The 25,727-nt window shown below is 43.7% G+C and overlaps 1 protein-coding gene across 1 annotated transcript in view; it reads left to right on the forward strand.

The window, feature by feature from the left end:
* Positions 1-10,091: 10,091 nt before the first annotated feature.
* Positions 10,092-25,727, forward strand: part of RAB3B (RAB3B, member RAS oncogene family) — a gene marked incomplete at its 5' end in the record, with an annotated part of 54,820 nt that continues 39,184 nt past the window's right edge. The window contains 2 exons of the mRNA XM_080623352.1: positions 10,092-10,112; positions 16,495-16,722. Of these exons, the coding sequence (XP_080479478.1) occupies positions 10,092-10,112; positions 16,495-16,722 (249 nt within the window). The remainder of the gene's footprint in view (positions 10,113-16,494; positions 16,723-25,727) is intronic.

The following is a 25,727-nucleotide window of genomic DNA, read 5'->3' on the forward strand; positions in this document are numbered from 1 at the left end:
CACTAAAAGACAAAAACTCAGTGGAAATAATGGGATTATTGCACATTACAATTACCCTGCACAGGTTTTATTCTTTGCTTCTCTTACAAGTTGTCTAATAAATGAACAAAATTGCACTCAGAAACTATTCTCAAGTTGTATCAGCCTTCGAAGTAATGCCGTGTAAGCCCTGGAAAGGATTTGTGTTTTGCAAACTTGTCTTTTTATCCCCAGCTGTATCAGTTGACCTAATAAAAGACAGGTCCTGTCTGATGCTCCCCATTTCACATAATAGCCTGTATTTGGCAAGTAAAAATCATCTTCTTTACTCGCCACCAGGGGGAGGACCCTGCTTGTTCAGCAGGGAGATAATAATTAAAGAAACAATCTCTGATGCAAACTAGCAGGATGCAGCTCCCAGACACACTTCTGCAGCAGCTCTGCCCTTGTCTTATCTCTGCAGTGAAATTACAGCCTGTGAGAGGCACCTCATCTGTGCCTTTCTTTGGAACATGCTCAGATGGCAGAAGCAACATGGCCTCAAAGTAATTGTGAAGAAGTTCTTAATCTAGAGAGTGACAGATGTGGGAAATGTGCTTCATCCTTACATGTAAGACCATCCTGATTAAAAATTGCTCTCCTTCACCTCCTCTTTCATGCATCCCCTCTCCTTCAGCACTTTGTGCCTTCCAGGCTTCTACTTCATAGAATCACAGAATCCCAGACTGGTTTGGGTTGGAAGGGACCTTAAAGCTCATCCAGTTCCAACCCCTGCCATGGGCAGGGACACCTTCCACTAGAGCAGGTTGCTCCAAGCCCCTGTGTCCAACCTGGCCTTGAACACTGCCAGGGATGGGGCAGCCACAGCTTCTCTGGGCACCCTGTGCCAGCGCCTCAGCACCCTCACAGGGAAGAACTTCTTTTATGTATGTTGTGTAACCTCATGCACACAAGCAACTCCACAGGGTTTAGAGGAGCTGTTTACAGGTCAGCGTTTGTTGTTGTTGTGCTTACAGTTAATTACACACTGCAGCAGCTCAACTGTTCACAGTGACTAAGGCCTCAGATTAGTTTGCCCCATCAGCTTTGTTTCATGTGCTGTCCATCTGCATATGGCTCACAGTAAGCCTGCATGCTTACATAACTTCCTTAGATACTTCCTAGAAAACCCCATTGGCTTCTCAGCTTCTACTCCTTTTCCAGTGATAGCAAAACCCAAAGACACTTCCAAATTCTTAGTATAGACCCAGGGGACTGCCAGGCCAAATCAATCTGATGTAAACAAACATGCTGTGAGCTCCTTTTTCCCCAGAAATAACCTACAGAGGGGAGAAAAAAAACAACCCAAAGTTAATTAAAGAGTGAGTGGATTGCAGCTAGCCATCTGGAGCAGAGGTTGCTTTGCGCACTTGGGGCTGAACAGGCTTTAAGGAAGTGTTCAGCAAGAGACTCAGGAAACCTCTCCTTTGCTGTGCTTAGCAGCAGGGAACAAAGATGCAGCAACCAAGAGCACCAGCATGGCCAGAGAGTCCTGTCCATCATGCTGGCATGCTGAGTTTAGGAGTCAGCTACTTCAAACACACTTTTGTCCCCATGGCTCTTTGTCAGCCTGTATCAAGCTGCTAATGAGCTCCATTCATTGTTCTCACAGCTTGTGTAATGAATAGCTCTGGAGTGAGGTACTATTGAAGCTGAATGAATGTGCTTCCAAGGTCATATCCTTGGAGGTGATGAAACTTTCCTTAACTTTTGGCAAGAGGAGAGGCATTTGCATTTGCATTATGCTGTGATATTTATTTGCAGCTGAGTCAGTTCTATGCCTGATTGGGTTTGCCCAACCAGGAGAACCACTCCAAGGCTATTCCTTGACAATGGTGGATCAAAACTTGAGGCCTGAGGATGGAGATGCCGAAAGTGATAAAGGTAGAATTACACCAAGCGAAACTCTCTACAGAGTGGGATGAGGAGGGGAACTTCACTGCAAGTTCATGCTCATCTCAAAAGAAAGCAGAACCAAAGGATGAAGCTTATCTAAAAGGTTGCACCCCATTTCCAGACCACTGTAAGTTGTCTTTGGGGCTAACTGGACAGGGGAGCTTGCTGCATGGAGGGAACCAGGAAACAATGATGCAGGTCTGTCAAAACAGTAAAAAGTCACTTTGTCTCAGAACTATTTGGCACATTGTTCCCCCTTTCCTCCTCCATGAATCGGGTGCCGATTTGTTCAGCAGTTTAGGCAAATAAAGTCGGTTTGCTTTTCCTGTCAAAGTTTGCCTAGCGTAAGGAGTGGCTGCACACAGTTCCCAGACATGCCATTGTCCGGGAAGCACCACTCCTACCAGAGGTGGTGATTCACTCTTGCAGCGCCAGCACCAGCCTGGTGCCACCACGTCAGCATGACCCAGGAGGAGGAATCTCCACTGACAGCTGCCAGCCCGCTCCTGTGGCCTGACACAAGCAGTGGGGACAGGGTCGAAGGCTTGCGTGATCCCCTCCAGGCTGTGACAAATGTCATGGCACAATTCTGTAGTGGCTCCATCTACAGTAGGCTCCTCCTTTGATTAGGGACTGAAAAAGTCAAGGAAGAGACCCCAAGCTTCTCTGTTCATAACTACACTGGGAGCAGGGACTGTCTGACCTGTGCTCACAGCGTTCCAGGTTCTGGCTCAGAACATCCAGAGGCTGTTACACACCACCCCGTGCTGGCACTTGTCCCAGGACGGGGCAGAACAGCTCATCAAATCAAGGTGCGGGAGCAGGGAGGGTACATCCTGGGCATGGAATCACCAGGTAGATCGGTGCTGTGAAAACAGTGAAGCGTGTCTGAGGTGCTCCTGTGTCCTGCTTTCCCCCGACCAACACAGGTGACTCCTCCTCCATCCCTTGTGTCCCTGCGTGATGTGGGGGATGAAGGGGAGACAACTTCCTAGAGTTCCCTCTTCTCAAAGGGGCATGATCCTATTGCTGCCACTCCAAGCCACGGAGTGAAGACCCATCAGAGCAATGAGACAAGCTGGGGCAGGGCTGAAAGAGCAAGACAGCCCAGTCTGAATTAGGCTCAGGCTGTAGTTAACTGGTTGCTGGTTACAGATTGTTGGTATATACTCCTTTTTGGACCATTTTGCACATGTACAGCATAGTCTAGGTGCATGTGTTGTAGAAATATTAATTGTTAAGAACTGCAGATGTTCTCCCCCCTTTCTGAGTGTGTTTCAGGACACATAACCTGCTGTGCATAAAAGAACCTGCATTGGCAGCACAGTCCAATTTGGATGTCACTTTATTGTGCAGTTTCTAATATTATGAACAGTTCTCACAATCCCATTTGTGAAGGATTTGGTGTATTAGCCTTATCAAAGAGAATGAAATTTGCACACTGGGGCCACAGCATGGGGCATTCATGCTGTTTATTCCATACAGAAGTGAAGAAGCGCCTGGGTGAGCGCTACCTGTTCAAATAAGGAGGATTTGTTTTCTCCTTGCTGTTGGCATGTTTTCAGCCTAACTTCCCTGGACAACAGCTGGTAACGAGCTGAAACCACTGCTCTGTGTGCAAGCTGCTTCTTTGGGATACAATATCATCTATATATGCCCAGTGCTTATCATGAGCTTAGACAATGAGTCTTTTAGACTCAGGGTAATTGGTATTATCACTACCATCATTCTTGATTTAAGAGCTTTGGTGCTGCTCTTGCTTTAGTAAATAAATCAATAAACAAAACACTGGTTTTAGAAAAGAGGGAACCGAAAAGATTGAAGTTGTTTCCTTAGATCAATCACACCGTGTGAGGATGCAGCATCTTGGGTTAGAAATGCTGGGAGAGGAGTAGAGCACGCATGTTGTGCTTGATAAGTGCGTTAGCATGGTTGCTGTGAGAGAGTGAGGTAGATCCACATGTTGGAAAACAAAAGAAAGCATAACATCTGCTTTTCCCTGCCACCTCCCTGGGCTTGTGGGAGTGCTCTTCTGTTCTCTCATTTGTAAACCTAAAACAACACAGACCTCCTGCACTAGAAGTTGTGCAAGCAACTCAGAACCACACAACGTTGAATCCCGGAAGGGAAGGGCACTAGGACACCAAGCTATTCACTCCATAAAGCACAGATACATGGCTGACCAACATGATAGACAGAAAGAATCACTACACATTCCCCTGTCTCCCAATTACAGTTGTGCATCCTTTCTTCTTTCTGTTGAGAAAAGTTTTGTGTATAAGCACCGGTATTGCAGGGATGGCAGGAAATCTGGAAAAGCCTTTGGCAATTGGGCTGAAGAGTGGCTCTGCACTTGTGGCTGTGATCACAGAATCATAGAACAGTTGGGGTTGAAAAGGACCTTGAGATCATCTACTTCCAACCGCTCTCATCATGGGATGCTAAATCAGTTGATCACTAAGCAGATGCACAAGTGAGCCTAAGTCATAACACACCCTTTGCATCCAAGGTGTAGATATCTGCCCTTACTTGACCTCTGTGTTTGTGCTTTATAGGGCTGTCGCAATGGAGCATCAGTCAGCAGATGGAGGTAAACATCTCGCTTAAGGGCTAAATCAGGGCATGGCTTATAGGACAGTGATTTTAGTTGGCCTTTTGATGGCAAATCAACATTGTTTTTCTAAATGAGGGTAGAAAATCACTCCCATGATGGGTAGAACTGTCCCCTGGGCCGCCTGGCAGGTAGCCCTGGTGGGATAAAATGGAGAAGCTGGATAAAAAGGTTGAAGCACGACAGTGTTATACAACATATAGGCAGGGAGTGCGTTTAGGAACAATCACAGGAGAGATCGTAGAATCCCAGACTGGTTTGTGTTGGAAGGGACCTTAAAGCTCATCCAGTTCCAATCCCCTGCCATGGGCAGGGACACCTTCCACTAGAGCAGGTTGCTCCAAGCCCCTGTGTCCAACCTGGCCTTGAACACTGCCAGGGATGGGGCAGCCACAGCTTCTCTGGGCACCCTGTGCCAGCGCCTCAGCACCCTCACAGGGAAGAACTTCTTTCTAATGCCCAATCCCCCTCGCCCTGTCACTACATGCCCTTCTTATCGGCCCCTTCACGTACCGGAGCGTCGTTCCCTGCTACCGGGGCTCCAGAACCCCTGAGGTAATTCACATCCCCGGGCGCGGAGCACGGGGCGGGAGCGGAGGGCGCACACCTGCCGGGTCTCCTGGAGGGCACTGCCCGGCGGCGGCCGCAGAGCGGAGCGGAGCTGGGCCGGGCAGGGCCTCCCCTCAGCCCCGCCGGGGCTCCCGCGCTCCGGCCCCGGCGCTCGCAGCCGGCCACCGCCTCCGCCCCGCCGCGGCTCCGCCTCCGGGGCCGCCCCAGGTGCTGGCGGGGGGCGGCTCCCGCCACGCGAGCAGCGGCCGCGGGACCCGCACGGCTCGGCTCGGCTCGGCGCTTCCCGGCGCTGCCGCTCCTCCGCCTCAGGTAAGAGCCGCGGCCCCGCGGAGGGGTGCGGGTTCCTCCGCCGCGGTGCGCGCCGTCGGGGCGCTGCCTTCCCCGTCGAAAGTAACGGTGAGGGAAGCGCGCCTCGCCTCGCCTCAGCGTTCCCGCCGGGGGGCCAAAAACTCTTCCCGCCCTCCTCGGCCCCGACGGGTCGTCCCGCGGCGGCGGGCAGGGCGGGACGGGTGCTCTGTGCCTCTGAGGCGTGTGTGGAAGGCAGAGCCCCGAGAGCTATGAGGAGGAGGTACAGCGGTTACATCCCTAAATAAACGTGTGACAGCCGGCACGGTGCAGCTGTGTCTTTAACCTGAGCGGGGCGAGCCTGGAGACCGGGACCTTCCCAGCCGGTGTCAGCTCCGTCGCCCTGGGAGGCTGTTGTCCGCTCGGGGTGCTGCAGCAGTGCGAAGCACGACGGGCATCAGGACACGCGGGGTTCCGCCGCTGCGGTGGCTGCTGTCTGTCGGCGATGGACCTGCGGCTGCACAACCACCGCAGAGCCGCATCCACGCTGACCCACACACAAAGCCGAACGGATCGATCGTTCTCGTTCAGTCCATTACAAGTACAAACTCCAGTTTCTCCGGTGTATACTGTGCCTTCTTGCCATATGTTTTCAGACCACGCACTGTTTTCTCTGTGCTTGCCAGCAGCAAGGCAGTGTCACCCAATGTGCATGGTAACGTTTTGCTGTGGGATGCACGCAATGTCCCTAACCCTGGCACGAGCATTTCCACCTTTTTGCCTCCTCAGGTGCTGTCTCCACGCTGTCCATTCTGTCTTACAGCAGGAGCAGCGGTGCGTGTGTGCAGCGCATCAGGTTGATCTAACCTGAATTAAGACTAACCTGACCAAAATATAGAGGGTGTGGGTGTTAATCTCAACCTGGGTTTTCCCTTGGCCTGAGACAATGTAAGACTGTGGCCTCCGAAGTGTGTTTCATGTCTCTGTGTGCTTCCTTGGTGGTGGCAAATCTAGTTTCAACCTCTCCTGCTTTGTTCCTATTGCTCACTCCTGACCCAGTACTGTGCTCTCAATTGTGCTAATAACAGTTTGTGGGGCTTCATTGCAGCCTGGATTAGCTCTGGGTTCAAATAAACCTCCTCTTTTAGGTGGGTTTTTTTTCCCTTCTGTGCTCTCCCAAGGTTAAAATGTCAGTGGAACTTTAGTCTTGATCTGTGTATTTGAATATGAACCTAGATCACGGAAGCACTGGTGTTGGATCATAGTGGGTACAAGATCAAATCCGTATGCTGCTGGATGTAAGTGTATGTATGTAAGAAAAGCTTTTATTTCCTGTTATTTGTGCTTGCTGTCCTGAAAATGGTTGTATTTGCATTCAGGGAGACCTTGATGTGGTCACTGCCTTCAGGACTCTTTTATCAGGACAATTTGTAGTGTAAGTCAGAAGAGAGGCAAATGAACCAATCTTTAAATCAAGTTCCCTTCGCAGTTTTGACAAAACGGTGCTGCCTTCTTTGCAGATCTGATATGTTTTTGGTATCAAATTGAGAAGACTTACTAGCTTTAGGCTTTAGTAGCTTAGTGGTTCTTGCTACATCCATGTGTAGCAAAGCAACACATGTAGTATTCATTAGCATTGCTTGTTGTGATTGTCATGTTAGCTGGCTGGTGTAGTAGTTCAGACAGTTTTTCCTACTCATTTTCATGTGATCTGATGCAATTGCAGATCAAAACAAGCAGGTCACAGCAACACATTTCAGGGTCTTGCATTGTGCTGGCAGCTCATGGTACCAGCGAAGGGCCCTCGCATCCACTTAACCCTCCCCAGTATACCCATATCTGTTCTGTTACTAGCGCAGCCTGAAGAAGTATTCTTTTCTGAGGCAGTTCTCAAAGGCTAGCACAGAAATGTCATGAACTGGTAGTTTCAGGTGTGCTTCTTGCTGTGAAACTAGATCTTGTGCTTGAGGTTCACTGTTACTTAGTGAGCTCTTGCAAATGCGTGCTTAGCTTATTGTGGCATGGTGGTACTTGATCTTTGACGTAAGCAGTAAGACTTGTATTTGGAAGTATTAGCTGATTAACACATGGGAATTGTGAAGGTGGTTGTTCTTATACTGTTCAGCCGGTGGCTTTGCAGCATGGAGAACATCACAGCACAGCAAAATGAATTAACTTGCTCATGACAGGTTTTCTGCTTTGAGGAGGGGGACAAAAAGCAGCAAATTTAACTACTTCTGCACTGCAGAGGTTTACAGACCACACCAGTCTCCAGTCATCTGATCTGGTGAGGACAACAGCTTGTTTTTAATGATAAATGAAAGATTTTAGACCTGGAGATGCAGGGTTGTAACTCTGTCTCCTGCACACTGGTGGAGGGGTGTCTAGCTGAATCTGCGTGTGGTTTGACCCTAGCTCCAGACAGTATGAGTTCCCTCATGTACCTGAACTTGCCTTACCTGCCACCACCGTGAGAGAGCATGATCACAGCTTTCTTTGTGGAGGGCTGTATCCCAACGCAGACCAGAGCTGCTTGCGTGGCTGGGGAAGGATCAGCAGGGGGTTACACATACCTTATAGCAGATCTAGACTAATCTTGTGTGTTGCTCTGAGTGCTTTTATGTCACTATTACTTCAGTGTCGATACTCAGAAGTATTTCAGTATTGCCAGTTAGTTCTCAGAGAAGCTGAGGCAGAACTGTGAGGCTGGAGAGCGATGAGAAAGGGATTTAAGTCTGTTATCTTGGCCTTTGCTGCCGTGTTTGCGACAGAAAGCGAGGGCTTTAGTGACAGTGAGTTTTGTAATAGCAATCAACCTCTTCAGGTCTCGCTGTTCTCTGGAGACAGGATTCAGGGTCAGCCTCAGCTAGCAGTTCTATAGGTCTAGAAACTGGCTGGCTCTTGGGGTTCTCAAACTCAATCGAACATTCAGGGAACTGTGGAAAGCTCTGCTTCCGCTCTTTAGGGCATAAGGAGGATGTAGATCTCTTCTTCCATGCATCTTTTGGGAGAAAACAGAGCTGGACTTAGTAGCTCCCCTTTAGAAGGGGAGATCTTTGTACTGTTAAATATTTTTCTGGACCACTATGTTTGCCAACAGGCATGGAACTATGTGATGATAAAAGAACTGCAATGAAAACACCCATAGAAGAGAGTAAAAAAGTGTGATTTTTTATTTCTTTGCATTTTTTGCCATTGTAAGATCAGAGTGACTAATTCCTCCTTCCTGAGAGTTTTGTTGTGGCTCTAAAATGGACTTTTAGGATGTTGAACATTAGACAGGAAATGGGAGAGGCATGGCTTCAAGACACAGAGAGATGTTTGTCTCGAGGAAATCTTTCTAACTGCAGTCCCAGCCTAACCAAATGTAGTTGTAAAGTCAGAGAGTTGATGGGAAAAGCATGATATCCACAGGTTCTTGACTTCAATTCCACACCCACCAAGTTCCTAGAAGACTTTTTAAAGCCTGTGTTCCCAAATCTGAATAGCTAATAGTAATAATAAGTAGCTACCTACATTGATTAGAGGTTTTTATTCTGCACTTGTCATGCATATATTGAACTCACTTGTAGCATGTGAATTCTGGACCAAATCCGTTACAAGCATCAAAATGCAAAGACTCCAGTTTTAGTGTTTGCTGTCAAGATGAGGGGCTCACATTCTTAACTAATAAATATAGGATCCGTTTTCTTTCTGTTTACACTGTTGAGTTTTGTTCTAGATCTATCAATTAAGTTATTTGGAGGACAGAAGTTCTGGACTCAAGTTCTGGACAGTACTGAAGTACAAGCCAGGGGCTGCCACAGGAACAACTGTTGCAGCAGTCAGGGGTGAGGACAAGAGGAACCGTAACTGATACTGCAAAATGTGCACTACTTTGGGCAAGAGCAAGGTGCTGTCTTGTGGCCGAGTGAGGTGGTTGTCAATTGTGATCTGAAATAGGTGTCTGCAGCTTGTTATTTACATAACATCTGAGTTTGTCCATGTGCTTTGACGGTCTCCACAAGGCACAATCATGTAAGTCAAGGTGACAAATGGTGGTGTGCCTTTCTTTGCTAGAGAGGAAATGCACCCAAGACAAAGTTGGCTTTCAGATTATATTAGCCATGGAAAAGAGGACTAAATTCTGTTATGTTTTGCTGCTCTAAATCTGGGAAAACTATTACTCTAAGGCAGTTATTTTTGTATGGATGTGCTGTAAGTTGCAGACATTTCCACATCCTTTTGCGGTTTGCCTTTGCAGCACAGTAGACTCTGACCCAAGCTTTGTGCAAAACACTGATGTACAGATGCACTTCAGCCGCTCCTTGGTTCCATCTACTTTGCTGCCTTTCTGCAGGAAACATGTCACGATGCCAGGTAGGATTTACCTGGAACTTTTATTTGAGATTAATCTAAATAGTTTCCCTTTAATAAATTTTAAACTGATGGCTCCAAGTATCTGCTGTTGTCTTAGTACCTGTCACTAACTCAAGCACTGTTTCTGTTCTTTGTATACTTTGTACAGGGCTCTACCTTCAGTGAAAGAAGCTCAGACCTTGACACAGCAGTGTGTTCAAAGTCTAACCTGCCTCCCATTAGTCTCTTGCATGATATTCTCATTGCACATCTTTATCATAAACATTGTAATCCTTTTGCTTCTACATCACAGGTACAACAGCGTGACCACTCTCTTGATTCATATACTCACAGCAAAGCCTCCATCTGTCTCATGGATTATAGATCTCAATTGGTAACTATTGCTTGCTTGCAATACTTCTTGGCAGTTATGTTAATTGCTTGTACTGTGTTTTCTGCTTCTGATAAATCTCTCTTTTAGTACAGCATTTGTGTAAGACTCCTTTAGGTCACGGCTTTATTTCCTTTATGAGCTTTACTCTTAGGACAGCATACATTGGCTGTAAAAAATTCAGGAATCTGATTTAGGATTTAATTCCTGAAAAAGAAAACAAACAAAAAACTTTACTGATGACAGAGCACATAAAGGAGTGAGTTTCTGTAATAGAAAATTGACATAAATGTGTGATTTGTGAACTGGGATATTTTTAATGGAGATGCACTTTTTAAGATGTTTTCGGGGAACCCTCCAACAAGGAATTAACTCTTTTGAAAGGAAGTTATGCAGCATGTCAGTAATAGCTCTCATTGTTTACCAGTAAGCTGTAAATATTAGAGATTAAGAAATCTTTTGGTTTAGCTACTTCTTTGTTTCTTCCCTACCACAACTTACATCATAGTTGCCACAGTCTTTTAGTATCTTCAGAGCTGTCTGCAGTGCTGCTGTGCTATGCTTCTGTAAGAGCCTTGGCACGTGTGTGATCTGTTTGTCTGTAGCACAATGTAATGACTTTAGCAGTATGTGTTTTGTTTTGTTTTAAACTTCTACCTTTATTTAGCCTCGTTATTTCTGCTTTTACTAAATGAGTGTATCTAGTAATCTCTTTTCTTCCTTCCATACTCCTCAATGCTTATGGATAACCAGGAGTCTAACAGGTACAGCTGTGTTTGTGGCTCTGCTCCTTCTCTCGCTGCCTGCTGGTACCAGTCATTCCGTCTAGTCATTACCTTCTTTCTCTGTTGGCTGATCTCGAGCAGTGGAACTCAGGAACAGTAAAATAGAAATGAGAAAAAAGAAGTTTGGATTCTGAAATAAAGGAATGATTTAACGCTGATAGCTCTGTAAGGCAGTAAAGTAGCATGGCAGGAGAAACAGCAGAAGCTCAGCTGCTGAACACATACAAAATGAGCTGGACCCAGCCTGGAGTAACGCTGTCATAAGATCTTTGACTCTTAGAAATATATAGGGGTGGTTTCATCCCCATCTTCTCAGCTGCCTAAGAAGAGAAACACGTGTGCTAGTGGATGGTGGTGAAACAGTTACAGTTACATTTCAATTGCCACTGGTCCTATGTAATACAAAACACATTGTAAACTTCATTTTTGGCTTTAAAAATAAAGTGGTGACAAATATTAAAAGATGTTTTTACTATTAGAAATGCACAGAACATGTAATATACAGAATACATAGGTTCTTAACAAGTTGGAAATGCAGGTGTGTCTAGGTGTACATAGTTGGAAGTATAAGCTCTACCAGTGTGACTGAATTTCACAGTTAACTGAGGTCAGCAGATAAGGAAACTCATTTCCAAATTCACTTTTCTTCCTTGCAATGTCGCGAGAGGGAATGGGATGTGGAAATGGCCATGTCTGTGAGCAGAGCCATGCAGTTACTAATACAGAGGCGCCTTATCTTCTAAGGTAATGATCAGATTTCCTGTTTCTTGTCTGTAAGAGGATAGAGAACAGCAGCCTTCCGTTAGTTTGTAGCCAAAGCCATAAGGGCTGCCAACACTTGGATGTCAACCTTGTTTATATGTTTCTGGAAATAAATGGACGGTGACCTATACGAGCTGACTTCTAGCCAACACCATCAGCTTTAGACAGTTCATGTACCGCTCTTCGCTGAAGTTGGCTGTAGGCAGTAAATGCTGCAGAACAGGGGCAGCAGTGACTACTTCTAGTGATTTGTAAGAGCAATGTGTCACACAGCAAAAAAATTTGATTCTTCAGCATGATGTTGGTCACAAATTAAAGAGCACAGCTATGTGAAGTCATCTCTGACACATTGCAGTGACTACTGAATGCTGGTTTGCCATGGAGGTGTCTTAGGGTGGTAGGCTTCTTTTTATTTTAAGTTTCATTAAAACAAAATAGAAATTGAAGGTAGAAGAGCCACCCTGACTGAGGAATGTGTTCTTTGGTGGCTAATAAGCTCTGACTAAGATTTTATTGCTGTAGAGCATCTGTAACATCGTCCTCCTAAGCGGTTTCACTGTAATAAGACAAGCTTCCACTGCAGGCTTTTTCCTCAGTCGGGAAATAATAAGGTATCTCATAGCTACATAAGTGCCTATTCTAGCAAAACTAGTTGGAAGTGGATGTGTTTGAGACCTTCTTCCCGTCACTGAAGCATATGGAGAAATCAGGTTGTTAATATTAGTATGCTCTTAGCTACAAAGAAGTGAGCTACCCTGGCAAAGAACTAAGTGAAGCAAGGTCTCCTGCTGAAGTGCTCTCAAGGACAGTCTGATTGGCAGCTTTTTATTCTCCTGTGTAATGGATTTTCTGTAGTGTAGCTAAATCTTTTTCTGTGTAGGTATTTTTTTGAGGAGTATTCCAAGGCAATCAAAATGGAAACAGTCACGAGCATCTCTTTCGTACCCTGTGTGCCAGCTCTGGGATCCTCAACACAAGAGGGATGTGAACCTGCTCAAGTGAGTCCAAAGGAGGCCACAAGGTGCTGTGAGGGCTGGAGCAGCTCTGCTCTGGAGCCAGGCTGAGAGAGCTGGGCTGGGTCAGCCTGGAGAAGAGAAGGCTCCTTAAGGGAAGACCTTAGAGCAGCTCCAGTGCCTAAAGAGGCCAACAAGAAATCTGGAGAGGGGCTTTGGACAAGGGCCTGTAGGGATAGGACAAGGGGCAATGCCTTTAACCTGCCAGAGGGGAGACTGAGATTAGCTCTTAGGAATAAATTCTTCCCTGTGAGGGTGCTGAGGCACTGGCACAGGGTGCCCAGAGAAGCTGTGGCTGCCCCATCCCTGGCAGTGTTCAAGGCCAGGTTGGACACAGGGGCTTGGAGCAACCTGCTCTAGTGGAAGGTGTCCCTGCCCGTGGCAGAGGGCTGGAACTGCATGAACTTTAAGGTCCCTTCCAACCCAAACTATTCTATGATTCTCTGATTCTGCAACAAACCCCTAAATAGTCTGCATGTCCTAGTAATAAAGCAGAGGCGCTGCTGTATTTGGAGTCATGCTGGCAAAGAGTGCATGTAGCTGTGTACCCACAGAGCAGGGGGTTACACTGCCATCCTTTCACCAAGGAGGGAATAAAATCCCCTGGAAACGATGGCTGCCAGAGCTGTCGTGATGAGGTGGACAGAAGCTGCCTGACGCTGGCACATTGTCACCTTTTCTCTCTGCTGCTGAATCTGCATCAGGTCCCAAGGGCCTGCAGGAGATGTGATTTTGTGGACCTTTCTCTCAGTAGCATAGCAACTGCTATCGCTTCCCACTGCTCGGTCCCCTCAGCTCTGCTGGATCAGGAGCTGAACCCACTTTAAAAACATGCAAAACAGGAGAAGTTGTAGGAGGATTTATTTATAACTGGGATCTCTGTTCTCTGTGTGGTCCTTCGGACTGGTGTAACCAGGGGTCACCTGGAGAGCGAGTCACTTAGGACAACAAGTGAGGAAGAAGGGAGGGGAGGAGAACTGAGAGAAAGGTCTGCTAGTTCCTGACTTCAGGATTCAAGCACACATTCAGAGGCAGCCCTGCGAGTGCTTTCAGCTCAAATGCTGGTGGAGTACAGCTTCAGTAATGAGCTGCACTCGGGGGAGTAATCAGTAATTAGTGCTGAAGTCCTTTCAGTTTCCCTCTATTGACCAGAGAAGGGGAAAGGGAAAAGTCAAATTTAAGCAAGGGCATGGAATTTCCTTTGCCGTTTCTATGCTCTGATGCTGCCTCTAATGATTCAAGGAGCTGACCTGCAGCATCTCCAAGCACAGCGCGGTGGCACGCACAGGGCAGCGAGTGTTGTGCTTCTATGACAACAGCCCCGTTCTTTGCAAGTATCACTTGATCTTATTTTCTGCATTGTGCTTCTAACAAAGCTGCTCGAGCTGGCCATGTTCTGCAATTGCTTTTTTAACTGACATCTGAAAGTCATGTTCATAGCCAGGTACACTCTTGATTATAGCAATCTAGAGGGGTTAATAGAAGCAGCAGTGTTTCATTTAAAAGATCAGCTTGGAGTGTCTGGATGGACTCTGCAAAGGCAGGGGTAGAAAGAAGATATTGATTCCGGTGTGATTAGTGAAATACTTCTTTGTGAAAGGTCTGCCTCTGAATCTTTAAATGGCCAGGCTTCATTCAAGTGATGGGGGCATCTCTGGTTTTCAAGCCTCTGTGAGTGGAATGGAGAAGTAGAGATTTTTTATTATTATTCTTTATTTCTTCTTCAGCAAGTGCATGTTCCCAGTGGCATTTGTGGAAGTTATATATGTGTATGAAGAGGACACTCTTACACATACTCATCTAGATAACTTCTTACTGTCTTCTAGCTTGGGGATGTTACAGATCAAACTCATCATCTGGATTCATAATTTTTGCAGCCGAGATGTCCAACGTTTCAGCTGAGGCAGTGAGTGCATTGGCCTGAGCGTGTGTGGAAGTCAATTGGATGTTAAATTCTTCACTTCAGAAATTCCTGTTATGAACCACAAAACATGGGTGAAAGAGCCCTTTTCTGATACACCGGTGAGAAGCAAGCCTGTGCTTGTGTTTTCCAGAGTGTTTTCAAGGACTGTAGTCCTACTGAATAGCAGCTCAAGTTCACAGGAGTGTGGATCAGAAATGTGTTGTATCCCATGGAATCACTCGTGGGAAGATTTTACTGCTGTCAGCGGAGCTGTTGCCTATTGAGCTACTCATAAAGTTCTTCAGAAGCTGTCCTTGTTAATACAAGCTGCGAGCAACGTGTCTGCTGCTCCAGCCTTCTTCTGTGTGAGAAAGCTGCATGTGTTTAATCACAGATAAACCATTGTGCATACTTTACTGAAGGTTAAACTGGGTTGGCTTTGGTTTGTTTTCCCTTTGCTGGGAATTTAAGTCAAATTGGCATTCCTATTTAAACTGCCTTTGGACAGCATTTTGGTTTAGAGCTGTTTAACTACTATGAGTTTTGAGCTGTTCAGTTTGTTTTCAGTGGGTGAGTGAAGTCCCGTGTGCAGGTGAGACTTGCTGAGACGGAAAGTGTTTGGGCACTTCAGGAGTAGATATTGGTGGGAGTTTTGTCCCAAAGGTGCCCATGAACGAGTTGAGGGGAAAATTAACTTCTTTGTTTAGTTGCCAGGGAAAGAAGAGGCTTTGGTCTCCACTCAGTGCTTTCTGACACTGCACACAAATAGGATGTATCTAGTTTGAATGAGTAGCTGCTAATCAGACCTGTGCTGTCATTGCTGCAATTTGTCAGCCTCATGACTGATTATGAGGAGCCAAGACCTTTGCTTGTTTGATGTGGGGCAGATTCTGAAACAGCATTGGAGATTAAAAGTGTGGTATATCTGTTAAAATGTAAAGTTTCCTTTTTCGACCCTCAATAGTCATTTGGTCTGTGTAGTTATCTTCTGCTCTGTACAAAGATGAGAAGTCAGGCTTTGCCTTCTCCCACAGAGTGTCTAAGCTGCATACATTAAAGCATCCAGGGCTGCTCATTGGGTTCCACATGTCTCGATACTGCAGATTCCACAGAGTTTTGATTTCTGAATGCAATTTGGGGTCACAAGAGGAGCAGAGATCTCTGAGGCTGCATCTTCCCCCCTCCCGACCCCACTAACATCCCCAACTCTCATGTCCCCATAGTAAAAAGGGATAATTTGCCTGTTCCGAAAACTGCCTGCAGCTCACTGAGCCCTCATGTTTTATGCAGATACTGTTTAAGTGCAGTCTTGAGAGTAGGCAGGTGTTAGATGGGTTCAAAGTTTTCAGCTGAAATTCTTGGTGTTTCATCTTCTCCCTTTGCTTGCTTTTTTTCCTTCTGTAAATGTTGAGGACACAACTTTCCTAAGGATAAAACAGTGGTGGTGCCTGTGCTCAAAAGACAGATTGTTCCCTAGTAGTCATAAAAGGAATTTTTTAAGTTTACCTGCCTTGGAGGCTGCTTACTGGGTTGCGTAGTTGGATGCTCTGTCAAAGATTTTAGTTCTTGGTTCCAGTACTCCAATTTGTTTGAGCAACAGAAGTGGCACCCTGCCACAGGAGTAAAGAATGCTGTTTCCCCACTAGTATTTGAGCAGTCTACTGCCTGTTCTTTTAAACACAAAGCAATGCAACAGGTTTCTTTCTTGGGTTGGGAAATCTTACCAGAACAAGTGGATAATAGAAATTTAAAACCAGGATTTAAAAGAAGATTTCAAGGAGTGTTCCTCTTTATTCAGCAGACATAGTGGTTATGATATTGAAAAGAAGAGGGAGAAGCTAAACATATGGTACACAGTTAAGGAAAACAAATGCTGAGCTGCTCTTAAATCTGTTCTTTTTCAATGTTTGTCATTTTCTTAGATGGCTTCAGTAACAGATGCCAGATACAGGCAGAAAGACACTTCAGATCAAAATTTTGATTACATGTTCAAGCTCCTCATCATTGGCAACAGCAGCGTGGGTAAAACATCCTTCCTCTTCAGATACGCCGATGACACTTTCACACCAGCCTTTGTTAGCACAGTAGGAATTGACTTCAAAGTGAAAACAGTTTATAGGAATGACAAGCGGGTGAAGCTGCAGATCTGGGTAAGTGACAGTGTGTATATTAATCCTAGCAAAGATATGATGGTAAATAATAGCTTGTTTGGAAGGAGATTTTTGGATTAATATAGGTTTTGATTGTTCACGTTTTGTGTGGCTGTATCATTTGTTTCCCTGCAGTATAGCTGAGTAAGTTCTCTTTGTGTTGCTGTCTTGCTCAACTGATGGGCTTCCTGATCTGGTCTTAGGCAGCTGCTCTACATTCTCAGGAGTCAGTGTACTTTTAAACTGCAACAAACGTAAAGCACTTCAGTAGCGCTTTCTGAGTGAGCACTAGTAGGCAAAGAAATATAGTGAGCACTTGGTGAGTGAACTCTACACGTGGCTTCTACTATCAGCTTATGTTGTTCGAATCAGATAGTTGCAACTCCTCTACCTGCTCAGTAGAGCCAAGCCAGCACACTCCATCCATCCAAGGTTCCTCAGGGAGAAGGCAGAGGTATGCTTCAAACCATCTCTGCTGACGTGACTTCTTGGTAAATCAAATGGGAAGAGAACTTGTGCAGGTAAGCTGAAGGCTCCCTCCACTCAAACACCCTGGCATGGAACTCTTTCAGCCTTTTTGATGACAGCATCCCAACCTAGTTTCAACAAAAAGAACATTCCTGAGCTGCAGAGTGGCAGACCAAGGCCAAGCAATTGTCAGTAGCTCTTGATGTTCCTTCTTATGGAAAGCAAGTGGGTTTTTTTTATTCTACTTATTGGCAAATGATTTAAACCCTGCAGTGAAAATGCAATTTATTCTGATGATGCTTAAACTCTGTGTCTCTGTAAATTACTCACTGTGTTTAAAAAACCTATTCTCAGTTTGCTGTTTTAAAGTATCATGGGGATCCAGCTGGAATTCCAGTTATGGAGATTCTTTTCTTCTATTTTGCATAAAAAGATCTCAAAGAGAAGATATGAGGCTAGTATTTTCTTAAACAATTTCAAAGGAGTGGGCTTACTAACTCAGAGTTGCTGCCTACTTAGTGGTTTCTCCCGCAGGTTAAGCTTAAGGTTCAGTCTTGAGGATGAGTTGAAACTGTAGAGCATTTCTATCCATACTATAGAAGCATTTCTATACTTCTTAGCCCCAGCTGAGAGCATAGTCTTCTAACTGGTCTAGATACACTTGATATATAATTAATCTCTAATTATTGCATGGAAATGTAATAGTATAGTATTAATTTTTTGTATTAATTTATTGTGATGCTCTTGAATAGTCACAATAAATCAGCGAGAATCTAAAATTAGGAACTTTTTTTTTACTGCAACTATGATTCATTTCAGATCTGTGTTGCCAGATACAACAAAACATTTAATCAAAGATCCTTTTTATGTTGCAGAATTTTGGCATTGAAACAAATACAGGTAATCTGACATAAAACTGGTTGATTTAATTGAAGGTTTACGTGATAAAAGATATTTGTACTTCAGGCCTCATAAGTAAGCAACTAAAGATGATTTCCAGTTTGTCTTTCTTAATCTTGGAACGTGACATTTTCTAGTGAGGTGATTAAAAGCAAGGCAGAAAACACCATGAAATAGTTGGGTTTTTTGCAAAGATACTGAGATTAAAATGAACTAAGCAATAATTTTAATTAAATGTTTGAAGGCTTTTTGGGGAAAAAGGCTGTAATAGCCTTAAACTTCTTATGAAAAGAGATGTCAGGTGGATTCCTTGGCAGGTGCTATCTATAGGAGCTGTAATACTGGAGTTACCGTCAACACTTTATGATTTAAAATTTGCATTCAATGAAAGGTTCATGTAGAAGTTTGCCATTTTCCAGAGTGATTGGTGTTCTTTTTGTCTCTCTTTCTGTGCTCCTTGCAAGGATCCCTGATGTGAGTCATGATTTAAGGACCTTAACAAAAACATGAAGTGTGTACGTCCATAAACCCCACAGGATTTGAACTTGTTTACCTCCTGCCTATCATGAGACTAAACTTGTAATGTCAATGTATTCTTTGGAGGTACATGTAGTAGGAGTGGGAGCAATTAGCATATCAAAACTGTGTGTTCCTGTGTGTAGGAACAAGAGTTTTGTTACCAACCTGTCTTCCAATTACTTTTAAGTCTGATTTCCAGCTGCTATGGAGTTTCTGTGAGTGTGGGACCCTGCGGCTCTGTTGAACACTTTGCTTTGACTTAAAACTTCCTGGTTACATTGACTTTTTGGTTCCTTTAATTATGTTCTCCCTAAGCTTGATGTTAAGTCTTACCTGAATCAGGTTGAATATTAAACTAATGTGAAACTAAGTGATGAAGGGGAATGTACAAGTGTTTAAATTAACCACTTCAAATGTCTTTATAAAATCCATAGAGAAGCACTTCTAGGAACTTCTAGTGTTCTCTGCTCCATGAAGCCAGGTCTTTTTCAGTTCATAGGTGCTTGTGGAGCTCTTAAGTGTATGCAGCTGTGGCACACTGGAGGTGCTAAAGCTGTGCACAAATAACCTTCTTTTGTGTCCTACAATCTCAGGGTGGGGAGGAACTTACTACTGCTGTATTATGATCCAGAGAGATCTGTGAGGCTTTCTATTTGCTTTTGTTGAACAAAAAAGCAGAATATTTGGGTGTAGGACCCCGGCTGCAAAAAGCTCCTTGGGTTTTCTTAGGAAAAACTCACACTGCTTCAACTACCAAGTGGCTGCATGTAAAGACTACCAGCACGTCATTGTGTCAGTAAATGTCTTTCTGGCCTGTCGTGTGATTAATATCTCCAATAGAAATTGATGAGTGTTTTTAAGCTAGAGATCTAGCTATTGTGCTTGTGCTGAGTTTGAGGAAGTCTGGTTTGTGAATCAGGATTTGACAAGCTGTCAAATGTAATGATCAAAAAAGAGTTCTCCTTCATTTCAATTTGAGGTTGTGGGCCTCTTGCTTTGACATTAGCGCCTCAATCACACACACTGATATTTTAATAAGAGTCCAATTAGGTGTGCTAGTGACCTTGCAGCCTGGAAATGATCTGCTTTGAAAAGACTTCAGTATCTCTTGAGTTTGAGAGAAATGGAGCATGGCAAAGATATTCATGGTGGTTTTAGAATGATAAAACAAAATGGGAAAATGGTCTGGAGAGGGTTCATGTAAAATAATGTTTTATAGTTGTATTTTTTCTTTAAAGAGCTCCAAGATTAGTTAACTGTTTTAATTTCAAGTATTTTCAGTCTTGTTTGGGTATGGTAAATAGAATAAATGACCTTTACTGAGAAAGTTCATTTTGTAGTTGGATGAAGTTTGGTAATTTACACATTACTTATGTAAATATATTCACTTATTGTGTAGATATTCTAATAGGGACATAAATGTAATTTTTGGATTAGAACTCTTTTATCCCACTGTCATCTGTAATAATACTTAAATATATTTGTAAGGAGACAGTTTATAATATCTCTCTGCATTTGGCCTATACATGTTGATTATTTCTTTCTTGACCAACAATTTTATATTCCTGGAATTACTAATTACTGATTACTGAAGGAAAGCTATTGTATTTTCAGCTAGGCATGGTTTTTTATTATAAATAAATCCCAAAGGTAACATTATTATATTTTTAGCAAATGCACACGGTTAACACTCAATGCAGTGTTCAGGTTGCCTAGCAGCTACAGAAGGCCACTTCGTCCGCACCCGGGTGGAAGAAGGGTGAATGAATAAAAGTGATTTGGGTTTTAGGTGGGAGCAACGTGAGATTTCTTTCTCTCTTTCCTCCTTCCTGTGTGTTTGTGTGTCTATTGGTGGTAAGTAATAATAACAGCAAAATGCTTGAGCTACATAGCGTTCACGTTAACTGCCTGAGGAGCAAACTCTGGTCCTTCATGTTGGCCCAGTTTAGGTTAATTCTGTGAACTTTTTGGCTAGTAACACAAAATTGCTGGTAGATAATCACTGTCAGTGTTTAACCCAAACCATCTGCATGCCACAACACTTTGCACATCATACAATACATGCTTTGTGTGAGGAATTTCGTTACACTTCTGTTATACTTTTGTGCAGCATCCTACACAGTGGAGTCTTATTTTTGTTGCACATACTACACATAAGCATACATTTGATTATAATGAGCATAACTAAATGCAGAGTTTGGCAGCTGATGTTACAGTTGAAATACTTTCAACCCCCTTTTTTAAAGGCAAATAGAGGTTAAATTTAACTTCAGGTTAAAAGGCAAAGAGATGTGATGTTCAGGTGGAGACAGTATATTTAAAGTGCAGTATGATTTTTCTTTTAAGGAGCTGCTTCTCAGGTTTAAACTGCTAGGATAAGTGCAGCTTTTTCTTTCCCATTAATAAAATGTTCCCATGGCTGAACTGAAACCTGGAGGGGTTTGTGATTAGCTGTAGTGGATGTCTGAACCACACGTTACAGCTTTCAGGCACAGCTGGGAAGAGGGTGCCAAGAGGGTGTTTTTGTGGGAAGGATCTTTACGAACAGGAATATGACAACTGCTAATTATGCTGAATGGCATTCACCATTACTAACCAGAAAAAGTCTAACCCACATTAAAACCTAAGCTGTGTAGCTGTCCAGAAGGCATATATGCAGTGTTTTTAAAAGCTATTTGTATCCATTGTCACTCACATAACAGGATGTTACTGTGCACTAATCTGGTAACTAAGATTATTTTTTTCACTTAAAGAAGGTAAAATTAGAACATCATCATATTTGATTGTAAATTTTAATGTTAATTGCACACTTAACCAAAAGCTAATTATGCATTTCAGAGGAGAGAATCATCTATTCCCCTGGCATCCCATTCCCATCATGTTTTTGCTAAGTTCCTTATAAGCTCTGACTTTAAACTTAATGCTTACACAAAACTTGTTTCTAAAAAAAGAGATGTAAGAGGTTTGTAATTTAATATATATATGTAACAGCAATGGATGTCTAAAGATCCAATGGGCCTGATGGTGCTCAGCAGATTCACTGCTGCTGTGAAATCCTCTGATTTGCTGTTCAGGCAGACAACTACACCAGACAAATCATGATAGTGAAAAGAATAGGTTACTCCTTGTACAGGGGCAAGGATTACGTCTTAGTTGCAGCATTAAGGACTTACTGGGTCCCAGGAATGAAAATCATTCTGGGGTGAGTGCATGTAAAGCGCTACATCTGATGTTAAAACACAGTGCAGAGTATTTGACCAGAGAAGAGATATAGTATCAGTGTCTGTAATTCAATTCCAAGGTCTTGATTATATCTCAAGTAACAGTACTCCTGCTTTGGGAAGAGCTTGGTGTTCATGCCACTCTGAATGGTCTGTAAGATTAGAGTTTTAAGTATGATACAAGGGAGAGAAATAAAATCTTACAAATAAAAACTCAGGTTAATAGCTATCCCCCTCACTATTACATTTATTTAACAGCCTGAGCTTGCTGAGCAGGGCATTGCTGTGTTTGCAGTTGTATACTTGATGTGGAAGGTTTATTTCTGTTTATAGCTAATCACCTCAATCCCATTGTTATCTCATTGTAACTCCACATTGCAGTGAAGGTCAAATTCAACTTCAATCTAAGCTTTGTTACCTCTGGAGTTACTCCTGCTTGTAATACTATACCACTGCAAGGTGTAGTATCTCTTTTTGTGCTACATCTTTGTAGGGTTACTGGGGATATAAAGCATTTCATAGAATCGTAGAATCCCAGAATGGTTTGAGTTGGAAGGGACCTTAAAGCTCACCCAGTTCCAGCCCCCTGCCACAGGCAGGGCACCTTCCACTAGAGCAGGTTGCTCCAAGCCCCTGTGTCCAACCTGGCCTTGAACAGTGCCAGGGATGGGGCAGCCACATCTTCTCTGGGCAACCTGTGCCAGTGTGTGTCCCCCATCACAGTGAAGATTTTTTTCCTAATGAAATGATAAAAGTTACACTATTGCATGCAGGGGTACTGGGCTGTATCCAGGAGCAAGCCTGAGCGTGTTTGTGTTAGCTGATTAAATGCTTCTGGTAGTTCAAAGGTCTGGGCCTTCTGTAGAGAGCATGGGCCAACGTTGCCTGGTTCTCTTGTAGAGGAAAAGCTCTACGTTGGAAATTTCAAGGGTAATTCTTCAGCTGATGCAGGGAGGCAGTTAAGCTTTGCAAGGACAAATGGGTTTCTGACCTCCTGACATTTTGCACTTAATGCTTTTTACAGCAGAAATTCAGAACGGGTATTTTGTAATCATTTAACATAATGTCTTAGACTCGTGTTCTTCCAAGCATTTTCCTGTTGTCCTTGTCTTATCAGAATCACCCTGACTATGATTTTCTTTCACAGTGTTATCTTCTGCATGAGGACAGGTATATTCTATATTTAAATACACTTGTTTACACTGAGATCAGTTACAAGATAATACAGTGGGTGGCTTCATGAGTTCTCATAGTATTTGTCTCAAGTGAGGACATACTTAAACTGTGTCACAAGTTTTTGGTTAAATGAGAAAATATAACTGCGGTTATTCACATTTATCACTTCAATGTTGTAACTAGTGCAGTGTCATATTTCTGCAACACTTATGAGTAGGCTGAACGGCTGATTTTAGAGATATAAAGAGGAATCCAAGAGCTTAAAAACTGTTTTTCAGGTGTGAGAAATGGTACTCTTTAGAACAACTTGGGTACCCAGGAGTTTAGCTGTAGGTACTTTGTAATTTATTTTCTGTTGTCTAGCTATTTAACGCCATCCTGATTCGTTAGACACCATAAACTGAGCTCCCAGATGTTGAGCAATGATTTTCTTTATTTCTATCAGCAAGGCTATTTTCAATCATATGGAGGGAAGGTCTTATGAGTAGACCTGAAGCACTTTTCGATTTGTTAGAAAGGCAAATGAGTGATGAGGCCCTCAGTGACATGGTTTAGTGGTGGTCTTGGTGAGGTAATGATTGGACTTGATGATCTTAAAGGTCTTTTCCAATCTAGTTGATTCTGTGATTCTATGATCCTTCCAGCACAGGGGAAATGGTGATATTATTTCCTGTCCACATAATTTGTGGTTTGTTGTGTTCTGGTTTTTCTTTCCCTTTTAATTACCAGGTCCCCAAAATGACTTTTTACCTGGTTATTGTAGTTGAATTCTGCTGAATCGGCAATGTAACCACAGTGTGCTCAGAGATCCACCCGACTGCTCTGTGTAGCTGTGTTGGAGGGCAGCAGTGTTGGACTCTGAGATGTGTATGGTGCTCACAGAAGGACACACTGGTGAGAAGCACCAGAAACTGGACAAAAATGCAGTATGCTCCTGCAGTGTGGAGAGCTGGGAGGCCTATGGCTTGCTCTTAGGTTCTCCCATCTGCAGAACAATGTAATGTTTAACAAGAGACACGAATCTCAGCCTAGATTTCTGCTGAGCTCTTCTGGCTGCACAGCAAATATTAGTGAGTGGCAAAGTGGAAAACATGTAAATCCTGTCTGGGGATAGATATATCATTCAACAGCAGCTTAGCACCTTGCATTTTATAGTCAGGGGCCACTGCAGCCTAAAGAGTATCTTAAGCCTCCTAGTGTATCCTTCTCTTCTTCTGTCACAGTCCCGGCTTTACTTTGTTGCTAAGATGTTCGTTCTTCCAAATGGAGCTGCCAGTCCCAAGTGTTTTACCTTGTCCTTCTGCTGTGTACTTTCATCTTGTTTGAAAAATCCTCTAGGTTTGCTAATTCTGCTTCATACTAATTTCTTTGCTAATGGTGTGTTATATACTCACTGCTTTCCTACTGATTTATGTTAGAAACTGAAACAGGAGGTGGCAAGAGTGTTTGAAACTTGGGGGAGCAGGTGTATGTGGAGCAGGTAAATGCACTGTTATGAGCTGCTGTGCTCTATTAACTGAAATGACTTTGTATGGTATGAGTCAAATGATCGGACTTCGTGTGTTACTTAGAGAAGGCTCAATGATGGTATTTTCTCAGCCAGATTCTGGCTGGCAGGATGCTCTGACAAACTGATAGAGACATCTGTACCAGTGCTAGAGGGTAAAGTCATGGAGAGAGAGCAGTGGGCTTAGATCTGTGTGTGCACATATGCTACTGATATCTATCAAGGGTTACTGTCTCTCTGCTTTTCTTGTAGCCAGAGTGATAAAATAGAACATACAGGGGATCCGTGCATAGCATGTTTACTAGGCACGATATTCACCCTAAAGCTGTTTTTCCCTTTGCATGCACTTATTCAAAGATCCACCTGCTGCTTCCTCTCCTTTGGTCCCTACACCGGTGCTAACACTGTGGCAGCTCTGAAGCTACCGAGTGTTCGAGTGCCATGGAAACTGCATCCCGCTCGGCTGCCAGCGGGCACTGAGCCCTTCCACTTCTGAATGGAACTGCTCTGAGTGCCAAATTGTGGTAGACTGACATGAGTCAGCTTTGATAAGTCCATGTAAAGTCTTCAGCAAGGACTGCAGGTCTCTTTTTATTTTGAGGGAGAAGAGAGAAATAACTCCCTTCAAGTGTGGTTTGGATCTATTTGTTTTTTAACTCTATAACCATCCTACATAGCTGAAAGGCTAAAAAATGTATTCCCACTGGAATTACCACCAAATACTAAACTGCTTCCTTGCTGTGCACTTTAGCTTCATGTTGTACATGTTTCTGTAAGGCTATACCACCTTTCCTACAGTTTTCTCCTGGCTCTGTGTTATGCACCCTGGCTTGCTCTTAGTGAAATTGGACAGCACTTTTGTGAACACTTGTGTGTTAACTGTAAGGACCGTTCTCACAGAGTACGGTTGTAACAGGATTTGGAATAGTGGAGTTGTGTGGAAGAGTGACCAAGTGCTGGGAAAAAGAGAGGAAGTCCATTTAATTGTTTCTTTTTAAAAGAAGAACGACTGACTATAATAGAGTATGCTGCTGCATCATTGATCGCATGGAACAATAACACGATGTTCACGTTCATGTTCATGAACGATGAAACGATGTTCATGTTTCTAAAGAGACACTATGTTCTGTTCTTGTTATCACCTTCAGCTATGATAATGGTGGCAGCCCCTTCTTCAGCTGGAATTCTTTTCAGTTTGCCTTCTGCTCCCTTTG

This window comes from Psittacula echo (assembly GCF_963264785.1).
Source record: "Psittacula echo genome assembly, chromosome: 7".
Taxonomy (NCBI): Eukaryota; Metazoa; Chordata; class Aves; order Psittaciformes; family Psittacidae; genus Psittacula; species Psittacula echo.